Source organism: Thunnus maccoyii, chromosome 7 (assembly GCF_910596095.1).
Source record: "Thunnus maccoyii chromosome 7, fThuMac1.1, whole genome shotgun sequence".
In the NCBI taxonomy this organism is placed as follows: domain Eukaryota; kingdom Metazoa; phylum Chordata; class Actinopteri; order Scombriformes; family Scombridae; genus Thunnus; species Thunnus maccoyii.
In genome coordinates this window covers 23,927,080-23,940,073 of record NC_056539.1, presented here as the reverse complement: position 1 = coordinate 23,940,073, position 12,994 = coordinate 23,927,080, and the positions used below count along the sequence as shown (strand labels likewise).

Here is a 12,994-nt window from a genome sequence, read left to right as displayed (position 1 = left end):
GTCAAAGGGGTTGCTGAAGCAAACCATCCACACAGGACTTTCATAACTTTGACCCGGAATGGTTAAGATATATAAGATATAGAAAAGTTTCATATCACAATGAATGAAAGTTCGCTCTTCCATTCTGTGAGGCAGGCTGCTGATTTATATTAAAAGCAGACCTCTGCACCCAGACAGCCTCGTCTTTTCAGTTCAGCCAACATGAAGGTTAATCTGTCCGTCGGGGTCCGTCTGGTTAGTCATTCATTAAGGGGTTTATGCAACTAAAGCTTTTTTTAGTTTGCTGCAAGGATTTTTGTTGGAATCATGCATATTTCCTGCAATCATTAAATTAAAGCTGCAGTGATTAATCAGTTAGTCGATCGACAGAAAATTAAGCTGCAACTATTTTCATTATCAAATAATCATTTCAGTCGTTTTTCAACTAAAAATGCCCCAAATTTTCTGGTTCCAGCTTCTCATATATGACGATATGCTGATTTTTTTTGTGACTTGTCATGTTTTGCACTGTTAGTCTGACAAAGCAAGCAAATTGAAGACATCACCGTGACCTATTTCACAAATTATTAACAATTATTTCACCATATATTAACATTTCATAGACTAAACAATTACAAATCAATCAAGGAAATGATTGCTAGATTAATCAATAATGAAAACGATCAATATTTGCAGCCCTAGATGAAATAAACTTTTAGCTGTGATAGCTGTTGTCTTATTAGTCAAATGAGAGAGGCAGCAATCACTACAAAGATCTTGCACACCAGAACGTCTTATTGACAAGTTAAAAACAAAGACTGAGCAGCGTCCCAGTAGCCAAGCGGTTGCTACGCGTGCTACGTGACTGCAGCGTCCCCAGTTTGATTCCAGCCAGGGACCATGTCATACCCATCTCTCTCTCTCTCTCTCTCTCCCTCCCTCTGTTTCCTGTCTGCCTCTTCACTGCTTGCTATCCAATAAAGGCCAAAAAAAATGTATTAAAGACCTTAATCTGGTTTAAATCATGTCGTATCATATCAATTCATATGAATTTTATTCAATGAAGGTCTGGGTTTGTTTTTTCTCACTAGAGAGAAAAATCTCTTCAAAGAATATTCAAATAGCAGCAGAACGCTAAATCCCTCAATTAAACAAATACAAATAATATTTCATTTTGTTTGTTGCCAGCTTGTTTTGGCAGAGTTGCCTGTTTAGCTCATCGGCGGCTGCTCTTAACACAGCTTTGGCTGATATTTGAGGCTGTCTGCCTTTTTTAATACTCTTGTTCTGGCGTGTGATTCAGATTAGCGTTGAGTCACTTTGTGCGTCTGTGTTTTTAAGGGTCCAAGCATAACTTCAGACAGGACACTGCCGAAGTGGTGACGGTTGCTCCTCCGAGAGCAACGAGAGCCAAGAGGACTTCAGGCCGACTCAGCGGCTGTGAGAGAGTGAGTATCCAGAGTTATGAGTTAGATAATTCATAAATTAGATATTATCAAGTTTCAGAAAGTTGTTTGTGTTTCATGGAAATTACATCCAGCAATTTAAGAAGTCATTTGGAATGAGTACATAATGATAATAAGCAGAGTTTTGAACTTGTTTCATGCAGTACGAGAAACGATTAGTCAATCGAAAGAAAATAAATGAACAATTCTTATTATACTTTGCTTTTTCATATGAATGAAGGACTATTTTATTAAAAGGACTATTTTTGAGGTTTAATTTAAAGACGTCACCCTGGGCTGTGGGCTGTTCCATGTTATATAATAATATACCTAATTTGTCCTGTAGCTTTAGTTTCATCCTCAGATATGGGAAAATATATTTCAGTTTTTGATGTTTGGGATGCAAATGGTTACACGTACGCTTGAACTGGAAGTTATATTAATATATACCTGTTCTGCCCCAGTTTTCTAAGAGAAACAGGCTCGACTTCAGCTGACATTTTATTCATATGAAAATATTACTAATGTTGACTCAGCCTTGTCCGTGTGTGTGTGTGTGTGTGTCTGTCTCAGTCGCGGTCGCTGTGCTCCTCCCCACTGCCGGAGCCCAGCCCCTCCCTCACCTCCTCCTCCTCCTCCAGCCCCAGCGAGTGGGGGCCCCAAGCCAGGGACAACGAATGGGGGGCCCAGAATAGGGCCCCCAGCCCTGCCAGGGTGGGACAAGCCTCACCGCTGCCCTACCAGCACCAGGACCACCCACAAAGACAGCGTAAGTGTAAGACTCATCAGGTGGATGTTTAATGGTTTTAACTTGATTTCTCTTCTTTGATAGTGCAGAGACGGATATACTAGAAGGAATAGTTAGACACTTATTTGCTTTCATGGAGCTAAATATGAAGCTACAGCTCAGTTAGCTTAGCTTAGCTTAGCTTAGATTAGAAACAGCTAGGCTATACATCCGTTTAAAACCAAAATGCTCCTTGCCGAGAAATAGTCTGGCACATAACTCCCTGCAAAACCATAACTTTTTGTTTTTATGCTTCGGTTTTTGCATTTATGAAAGAGAGAGAGAGAGAGATAATATATTAATTAGTGAGCTGTAGAGGTGCTGATTGGAGATTTTTTACCTGTGAACAGAGCCAAGCTAGCTGTTTCCCCCTGTTTCTAGTCTTTATGCTAAGCTAAACTTACTGTCTCTAAGTTTTAGCTTCATATTCAGCGTACATGAGTTTGGTAATCTAACTCTCGACAAAGACGTGAAAAAGCACATTTCCCAAAATGTCGAACGGTTCCTTTAAATATGAATTGCTTCATGTAAAACTCATTTTTACAGCTGGACTCAGAATGATCACATTTGTTCTCTACAGTGCATCTCTCGCGAGGTCCCAGTCCCATTTCCCTCAGCACACAGGAGGCGTGGCCGGTGGCAACAGCCATAACTGAATATATCAATGCCTACTTCAAAGGTGGACAACACAACCGGTCAGCATGATGCTACTTTCTACAAAAATACCACAAATCTTTTATATTCTCTGCTGTCAATTGACATTAAATTAACTTGTGTGTTTCCTTCTTTCTCCAGCTGTCTTGTGAAGATCACAGGCGACCTGACTATGTCCTTCCCAGCAGGCATCACTCGGATTTTCACAGCAAACCCAAACGTTCCTGTGCTTAGCTTCAGACTGGTCAACATCTCGAGGATCGATCACTTCCTGCCTAATCAAAAGCTGCTTTACAGGTCAGCTGCCCGCCCTCTGCCCTTCACAGCCTCACAACCCTCTCTGTAAATGTATGCTATCCTCACCAAGCCGTCTCTATGTCTCCACAGCGATCCATCACAGAGTGACCCAGACACCAGAGACTTCTGGTTCAACATGCAGGCTCTGCAGCTCTACCTGCAGAGAGAAGCTGAACTCAACCCCCAGGCCTCCTACTACAACGTAGGGCTGCTAAAGTATCAGGTCAGGATTCAAAATGAGGATTCTCACCATCCAACACTGATATTTTCTGCTTCGTTGTTCCTCTTCATTGCCACATTTTCCCTCAGGTGTCAATTAAAACTTAAATAATTTATTACTGGAAACCTCATTCTTTGTATGTGTTGAATTGTATATTTCCTTCTAGACACATTTCATGTTACTACATGTTCAGCGGACCTGCTGTGCTCTGACTGAAACACTCTGGCTCACACTTTTCATTTGAAGTGCACTAACTTAGTACCAGATTACATTGTTTTTTGGGGGAAGTTAATGCTTAAAGATACCAGTGTACAATTTAGTGGCATCTAGCTGAACGGACTTGGCAGAAATGGAATATAATATTCATAAGTATGTTTTAATTAGTGTATATTCACCTGAAAATTAGAATTGTTGTGTTTTTGTTATGTCAGAATGAGCCCTTTATATCTACATAGAGAGCAGGTTCTCTTCCACGGAGCCCGCCATGTTGCACCACCATGTTTCTACAGTAGCCCAGAACAGACAAACCAAACACTGGCTCTAGAGAGGGCCTTTCACATTTTTCCTGCATTTTGCTGCCACCATAGGTTCTCCTACACGCTTGAAAAGGGAAGGGGAGGGTGAAAGGTATTCAGTTGGTTGCAATCTGTAGCCACACCGCTAGTTGCCTCCTACACATTGCACCTTTAAAATAAAGCATTAAAAGATTTTGTAAAAGCTGTACCTTCAGTTGGGTTTTACTGACATAAGATGACCCCAAACCTGCTCTGGAGTCTTAATTTTGTTAGTCTGAAATATATTTAAACTAAAAAGTCTCACTAATGTGTTCTTGTCTCAGGTGTCGTCCCAGGACCCGGGTCGGGCTCCTCTCCTGCTGTCTGCGGAGTGCCAACGCAGCGGCACGGTGACCCGGGTGTCCCTAGATTATCACTGCTGCCCGGCCACCGCACCCTCCACCCAGCTCACCGCTGTCCAGGTGCTGCTGCCGTTAGACCACACCGCCACAGACCTGCAGTGCCAGCCACCCGCCTCCTGGTGAGCAGAGATACTGTGACGAAGGAGGGATAACGAGCGGTTTCTGTTAACTGTCAGTCACATATAACAGGTTTAGCAGGAGTCCGCCCTGTTATTTACTTGATAAATGTAATCAAGAAGATTATTGTAATGCTCAAATAGAATCATAATTGAACCATGTAATCAGAATGTGCGAGCTGAAGCGCTGTCAATGAACTCAGACTTAATGTGGAAAAATAGACTGAGAATGAAGAACAGGAGACGTTTTAAGGTACAAAAGGTGGAAACTATTGACTGAAAAATAAGAGAAGCAGATTATGCTTCACTGCATATTTAGCTGCCTTCATTTGTCTATATATATATAAATTTACAACCTAATATAAATTCAGAAGGGGGTTTCTGATGATTAAAATTATGGTAAATGATGGTGTAAGAGGGGTTAATATCTTCACTCAGGTGTCAGTCAGACTAAACCACTGTGGACGTTACACAGCTCTTATGACAGTATGTATTTTCATTGCATGCACTTTCCAAGAAACCAGTCATATTCTTCTTTTTTAATGAATTAGTACAAAACATTGGATAACATAAAAATGTACATGACACAAAGTTATAGAGGACAGTTATGACACTTTACAAAAGGTGACGAGAAGAAAACACAAACCGAGAAACCAGCCATATTCTTCTTAGTGGATTAGTTAATCGATAGAAATGTGATAGCTAACAAATAGTGAACAGTTAACAGTTTTGATCATGCTAGTGTGTGGTGAAGTAAATGTAATATTTACCAGAAGGTGGAGTCAGAATAAAGGTCTTTACTTGTTTTAAGCATTTAAACATGAACATTTAAAATACTTTGTTTGGTACTGGTTATCATTTCTGCATTTCTGCAAAGTAGCTCTAAACATAAAGTGCAGCTGGGGCTGATGGGAATGTATTGCACTAATTAATATTATGACCTGATGATGGCGCTACATGAAAGGTTAAGGAAGGTTTGGAAAAAACATAAATGTCTGCACCAAAAGGTTATAATCAATCCAATAGTTGAGATATTTCAGTAAAAAACTACAATTTTAATCTGCTGGTGGCACTGAAGGAAAAGTCAGGTGATCACATCAAGTCATTTGGTTTCATCCTCTGAGGATCATGAATGTAAAAAATGTGTCGATCCATCCGATAGTTGTTGAGATATTTCAGTCTGGACCATGACAACCAATGATTATTTTTTTAATCAATAAGTTGTTTGATCTTTAAAATGTCAGAAAATGGTGCAAAATGTTGATCATCGTTTCCCAGAGCCCGAGATGCAACCTTAAATGTCTTTTTTTTTAGTCCCGACCAACAGTCCTCAATACAAAGATGTACTTAAAAAATGTCTCAAAATGATTGATCGATTTTCAGACTAGTTGTTGATTCATTTTCTATCGATTGACTAATTGTTGCAGCTCTAGTCTGGACCAAAATGGTGGACATAGTGTCATCTTTAGTTTTTGGAGAATTGGTCAGACAAAACTCTTGTGATGGGTATTTTTCACCATTTTTTTTTTAAAACATTTTACAGAAAACAATGAACAGATTAATTGATCATTAGAATAATTCTTAGTTGTTTTTGGGCACCAGCTGACTATCACATATAACGGACGTGTTGTTTTGGGATAAAGGTCAAAGCGTGGAGACGAAGGGCCTCACTGACTATTACTTTGCCTCTGTAGGAACGCTGAGGAAAGACGGCTGCTGTGGAAACTACCAAACCTCTCCCCGACCAACCACAGCAAAGGTCAGAGCTCTGCTGCTTTTCTCCTTTTACCTCTCTGCTTTCATTTTTTAGCCTTCATTGAACAAGGGAGTTAATGAGAAACTGGACCGGGTCGCACCAGCTGTTCATAAATCCATCACTAAGTTTGTGCATAAAGTTCTTCCTAAAGTTCTTTGTAACTACCAGCTAGTTTCAAACTAGTGATTTATCAAAACAGGTTGCACCGTTAACATTTAAGAAATGTCTTAGCTAGGAAACACTTAATGTGTAAATTGGTTGCTAGGAAACATCTGTAGCATATGACGCAACCATCTATGTAAACAGGAAGTCAGTGTAGCATTACAAGCTGTGTCATAACTTCCAAAAATAACAGTTTTAGGGGCGAAAAGATGAATAAACTTAACTGCCGATGTTTTGTGAATGTAGGTCTGACTTTTCTTTTATTTTTATCTGCATACATGGATGAAATATGTGTGTTACTGTAGTAGTATTCATGCAGTTTACAGTGAGAGAGAAATATTTGATAATGCTAAGCTAACCGATGTTATTTGGTTTTATAAGTTGAGGTTTAGTGTGTTTTTTCAGTGAAATCGAGTGTCAGGTCAGATATGTCGACCATTTTGCTTATTTTCCTCTTTTACTCTTCAATCTAAACGGGTCAGATATTAGCAAGCTAATGTTAGCTTTCACTGTTAAATGAATCGCTAACTATTTGATAACCGAGTCATACTTTTTAGTCTTTTTTTTAAGAAAAAAAAGTCAAATTCACTGATTCCAGCCTCTCAAATGTGAATATTTTCTGGTTTCTTTAGTCTTCTATGACTGTAAACCGAATATCTTTGGGTTACGGACAAAACAAGACATTTGAAGACGACACCTTGCACTTTGACATTTTTCACCATTTTCTGACATTTTATGGCCCAAACCACTAATCAATTAATAGAGAAAATAATCAACAGATCAATCGATCATGGAAATAAATTCACTCAGCTAGCTTACACGATGCTTCCACGTGGTAGTTCATAGGTGTAAATATTTAATAATGACTAATCTCTACGTAAGTACTAGTTTGTGTGGTGCAACCGGTTTTAATTAAGTGATGCGTAGGTCTCCATTTAGTAAACACTTATAGGTTAAAACTAGGCTAAGTTTGAACTTATGAACAGCTGATACTGGACCTTGTTGCTCACTGGGAGGACAGGAGAGAGAAAGTTTCACACTCTCACCTTGACATCTACCTGATTATTAGTCTCAGGCTGTTTTGCATCTTGTCATAAGCAGCCACTTGATTCTTATATTTTCCTTCTTATTAAAATCGGTGCCGGAATTTTCTCCCGGATTGCCTTCTCGACGGGTTCAAATCTCCACATCGTGTCAAGACGAAATGTAGAAATGAGTAATTAAGAGTTATGTAAAGAGATCTTTGCGCTCCACATCCTTCTCTCTTTCTTTTTTCTTTTTTTTTTTTTTGAAAAAGCTGAAATCTGAAGGCGTATCATTACCTTTTAGCGGCGGCATTAGCATTTGAACGTGGCAGCTGCTCTCGTCAGCGGAGGTGCTTGTGAATACTGGCAATAAAGACGAGCATAAATGGGAGACATGAGGAAAGTATTCAGCATTTATTTGGTGTCAAGCTGATTGTTTCATGACCTTAATGGTGCACAGATGAGACATGGCACGTAGAAGCTTTTTATTGTTCTAATTTAAGGTCTAAAATTAAATTAAACCGAGTATTTGTGCGTCTCTATACAAGGACACCCACATTTCTTCTTTTTTATTTTATTCTTTTATCCATAATGATATATTATTACCTCAGTGTGAAGTTACAAGGTTGGAGAACAGAGATAAAGAACTATTCATAGTCTCCAGTGATGGATGGGATGTTAAAGGCTGAACATGTTTATAGTTAGAGGACTTGTGTGGTTTATGAGCCGATGACGAAGCACTGAAAAGGTCTCCATAACTCCTCTCTGTCCCCCCTGAAATACTGCCTCCCTGCACACCTCCAGTTTATTACTCAAATGTTAAAAGTGCTGCTTTTCATAAATAATGTCTCCCAGCGTTGAGTCGGTAATGAATTCATTTTACTGGACGTCTTGTAAACTGCGGCAGCCGTGTGAGGGATCCTACAGCGAATCCATCAACATTTCTTCTCATATTAATTTACGAAGCATTTGTTTATCACACTGATGAATATATGAACAAGGAGTTTGTGACATTTACTGTACATGCAGAGGTCTGTGACTCTGGCTGCTGCTTTATTTGGTGATTTAAAGGTCACAAGATGTTTTAGAAAGTTAAAGTTGGGCTAAATTTACTTGAAAAATGATTTTTTTTTCAGGTGTCTGGGTTACATAAAGTACTTAAGTGACTGTGTTCAATATAAAGCAGGTCCTGACTGCACATTTATATACTGTTAATATGTAAAATTCACTTCGGTAACACTTCCCCTGTTAAGCTTTTATAAGCAGTACACAAACATTTAATATACTACATAATATACTATAATTTATGTAAGCAGATATAAAGACATTTTTAAGTGATTAACATACACTTGTCAACAATTAAAAAAAACTTCTCTTATGAAGACATATTTTACATTATTCCAACTGTGTTTTACTGCAACAGTTATTTTCACTATTGATTAATCTTCTGATTATTATTTTTTGATTAATTGATAAATTGTTTTGGTCTATAAAACATCTAAAAACTGTGAAAAACGCCCATCATGATTTCCTAGAGCCCAAAGTGATGTCATCAAATGTCATATTTTGTCCTACAGTCCAAAACTCTGAGAAAACCCGAGAACTTGAAACCGTCATATATTTCGCTTTTTTACTAAACATGATTAAGTGATTATCAAAATAGTTGTCGATTAATTTTCGATCGATCGACTTATCGATCAACTAATTGCTGCAGCTCTAGTTTTACTATATTGTCATTAATTATCTGTTCATACACCAGCTGCACTTATGGATTGTTGATAAATACATTGATAAACACTAAATAATAAACTACATTATAGTGAGTTATAAACCACTTATTAAATGTTTATATATCACTTATAAATGCAAAAAAGGGACTTAAAGTAAAATGTTAACATATAATATTAAGGCAACTTTACCTTTATTGGTTAGACAGTGGAGACTAATGGGGGGGGGGGGGGCAGCAGAGGTCCTGACCCCCCCTGGGGCTGCAGACTAATACAAAACATTTGCTGTCGGGCCGTGAGGAAAACCATATGATCCTACAAAAAATGAAATAATTATGTAACTTCGTAGACTATTACAGATTTTTATTTATTTTTTAGTAAATATCTTTTTTAAATGATAGTCTCATTCTTAACAAAAAAGTTTTTTATTTAATAATCGCACCTCAAAGTCCATTTAGTAGCTGTTCTGGATCTTTTGACTTTATCACACATGGAGTTTGGATCATGTTGTTGGGATCATTGATGTTCTGTCACTCTAAACAGTTTTTACTCTATTAGTGGTTAATTAACTATAAGTACAAAATGTAGGATTTTGAGATAATATGTAATTGTCAAACTAATCTTTATGTGTTTTTGTAACTGCTGTGAACAAGGATTTGTAGTTTATACAAACCTCAGTGTCCCACATCTCAGTACCGAGACTCTTCTTGTCACAAAGTCTGTCTTTTTTTTTTCCTGTTTTTCTCAACATTTAGCATTTAAGAACTTTATTTCTTCTTTTATTTAATGGAAAAGTTTTTGTAGAAAAACATGTTCAGATGAATCAATAAGTGTTGTTTTGGTGTTGGTTCTGAGACTCAGGTATACTAGAAAATACAAGTACAAATATATAAAAGATACCCAGCTCTAGTTTCAGCTAAATACAGACAATTAGAGAAATCACAATGCAGTCGCGTCGTAATAGATGCTGCTGAAACATTTTGATCTCTGCTGGCGGTTTGTTAACTTTCAAGTGCTGCGTGTTGGATTTTCAAACAATGTGTAATTGTCAAATAAAACTTTCTAAGTTGGTGTAATTACTTTAAAACAATTGAGACCATTGTTATGAAGACTGACATTTTCTCTCTCAGTGTCTCACATTTTGCAAAACACTTATGATACAATCTTTGTTTTTTTCTATCAGATTTTAACACCATAAGTAATTCAGTACTTAAATATAACTATAAACTATAAAATTTGAGCTTGTGACACTTGAAAATCAATTTGTTAATAAGTTTAATAACATTGAATAACATTGTGTTGTATGAATAAGTTTTATCACGGCTGTGAAGTCGTATTTCTCATGTATCTGTGTTTCTGTGTCTCAGGATCAGGGACCCTGTGTGCCAGCTGGCAGTGCCTGGAGGTTCCCCGCGGCCCCCCGCCCAGCCTGGCTGTTCAGTTCGTGGGCTCTGGGGCCTCGCTGTCGGGCATGGACGTGGAGCTGGTGGGGACCCGATACCGCATGTCGCTGGTCAAGAAGAGATTTGCCACAGGTGACTTTCTGAACACACTCAATGTGGTTTGTTTCTCTGTTTTCACTGGTGGAGGATCGGACTTCATCAACACATCAGCAACAATTTATTGTTACATTTTTCTAACTGTAGGTTTATTTTATCCACTTATATAATAATTTACCTCCTAATATTAACTTAAAAAGGGGTTTTGACATTTAAAAATGATTGTAAATGACAATACCAATATAAGTGGTCAGTTGTCAGTCTGGTCCCCATAAAGACATCAAAACCTTCACACAGGTCTGTTATATATTTTTATAATATGTATTTTCCGAGAAAATAACTATTGCTTGGAATAATTCGTCAATTAATCTATTAATTAATCTAGTCGACTGTCAGAATGTTTTGATAATGATTAATCAGGTTAATTAATAAGCAAAAATGCCAAATGTTTGTTGTTGTTTTTATCTTTTCAAATCTGAGTATGTGCTAATTTTTCTGTTCTGTCAGCAAATTAAAAAGTTGATCATTGATTATTTATTTTACAGTTTGTTTGTTTTTTTAATGATGAAGAGTAGTGTGACAGTGTTTTTCTTGTTAATGACTTATAACTGATCAATTAAGAATTAGTAAATGATTTATAAAACAATAATAAAGCCATCAGTTCTAAAGAATCTGATACTGGCTGAACGGTTAATTAAAAACTAATAACTCATTGATTATCATTGGTAACATGTCATTTTGATAAGTTTCGTTTACAGTAGTCACTTAATCAGTTAAATCTGTTTATTCCAACTAAAAATGTTGAAACTGTGTGAATTTAGTGAATAAATAGACAGGAATGTCGCAACATGCTGAATATTACTAAAATCTTGTTATTCAGTTGAACCAGATAATGACGCTGCTGGAAGCTTTTGCACACATGACTTTAGTTTGTGGTTTACGTTGGCAGAGCGTTTCCTCTTTGCACATTCATCTTTTATGATCTCTTTTACAGGGAAGTACATGGCGGGCTGCTCTTTGTGAACTGTGTAAAACGACCGTCAAGATCCCTTAAATGGATAAAACGTTGCCGGACGTTCAGAGAACTTTGCACTTTTTCAGCGTCTTGAGTCGAGGACCGGACCGAGGTAAGACAGAAGTCCCGGAGACGAGGCGTCGTTACTCGGCCTTCGAAGGACAACGTGCACGCACTTCTGACGGTGTCCTGCTGTTTTAGGACCAAGCCTTTTCTTTTCCCTCCGTTGTTCAGCTCCGTGTTGTTACACTCAGTCGACCTGCCTTTTCCAGGAGGAAAAACTTTTTTTTTCTATTGAATCTCTGTTCACTTTGTGTTCTGTGTGCCTTTGTATTAAGAGACTGCAAACTAAGCTAGATGTCAGAACTTTTCTTGATTTACAGAGAGGGAGGAAAAAAAAAAAAATTGTGTGAATAAAAGTTAAGCATATTTCAGTCTGGAACTTGAGTTGCCATGGAAACTAGGATTTTTAAATTATGTATATATTGTATGGAAGAAATCTGTCAAGCAACCCAAAAGGATTGAACTGTTTGTGAGCAAAGATCTTCTACCAAACCGGAGAAAAAGAAATGTTTGTAAATCTGCTGTTTGTTCCACATAGAGGTTTTGTGATGTTGATATTTGATAAAAATAAATGTGCTCAAGTCTTTGGTTTACACCAATTTATTACACATTGTGACCAATTACAAAATACAGCTTAACTATGCAGTTTATTACAGACCATCTGTCCTTGGGCTAGTTAAAGTGTAGTCAAGAACAGGTTTAAAAATACACAAAAATAAGGGTTCAGTATACTTGTAAGAAGAACCAAATCTAGTTCAATAAAAAATAATCCTCCGCCAAAAATCTAAAACAGCCTTACAAAACATTACAAAGTACACATAGAAATTACTTTTTTCCAAAGCACTTGAAGGCAAATTACTGTGACAGGCACAAGTTACAAAAAGCCTTTATATAACTCAAACTCAAGGATTCTCATAGCTACAACAAAATTCATCTGAGGGGGGGGGAAACGAAGGGAGGGAAAATTAAATCAACCAAACCAATTTCAACACAAAGCTGATGTCAATCAAATCAGAATAGTTCATATAAATAGAAATTTCTCTTGTGACAGTTTAATAGCAACACGGGTGCAGCAGCACCACAGTAATAATTTGATTTTCATACACTGAACAATTGAGATTGGAAACAAATTTATCACACACACGCCAGTCTAATCAATTACACATCAAAGCATTTTCTTCTGATACGATGTGACCAGTACAGTGTGAGAGAAGTTAGGCAAAACACCCGAAGGCCACAGAACACACACTTTCTACATCATATAAAGATATACTGTATATATAATTTATTATGGATAAAGTCCCCAATAACGCACCGTATTTTTCTATCTAAT

At 37.5% G+C, this 12,994-nt stretch overlaps 1 protein-coding gene across 2 annotated transcripts in view; it reads left to right on the top strand.

The window, feature by feature from the left end:
- fcho1 (FCH and mu domain containing endocytic adaptor 1) overlaps positions 1 to 12,245 on the top strand; it is a 63,078-nt gene extending 50,833 nt beyond the window's left edge. For both annotated transcript variants that reach the window (XM_042417621.1, XM_042417622.1), the window contains exons 19-27: positions 1,321 to 1,427; positions 1,998 to 2,193; positions 2,792 to 2,906; positions 3,007 to 3,162; positions 3,253 to 3,385; positions 4,221 to 4,417; positions 6,109 to 6,173; positions 10,452 to 10,619; positions 11,578 to 12,245. In XM_042417621.1, the coding sequence (XP_042273555.1) occupies positions 1,321 to 1,427; positions 1,998 to 2,193; positions 2,792 to 2,906; positions 3,007 to 3,162; positions 3,253 to 3,385; positions 4,221 to 4,417; positions 6,109 to 6,173; positions 10,452 to 10,619; positions 11,578 to 11,606 (1,166 nt within the window). In that variant the 3' untranslated portion in view covers positions 11,607 to 12,245. The remainder of the gene's footprint in view (positions 1 to 1,320; positions 1,428 to 1,997; positions 2,194 to 2,791; positions 2,907 to 3,006; positions 3,163 to 3,252; positions 3,386 to 4,220; positions 4,418 to 6,108; positions 6,174 to 10,451; positions 10,620 to 11,577) is intronic.
- The last annotated feature ends 749 nt before the right edge of the window (positions 12,246 to 12,994 follow it).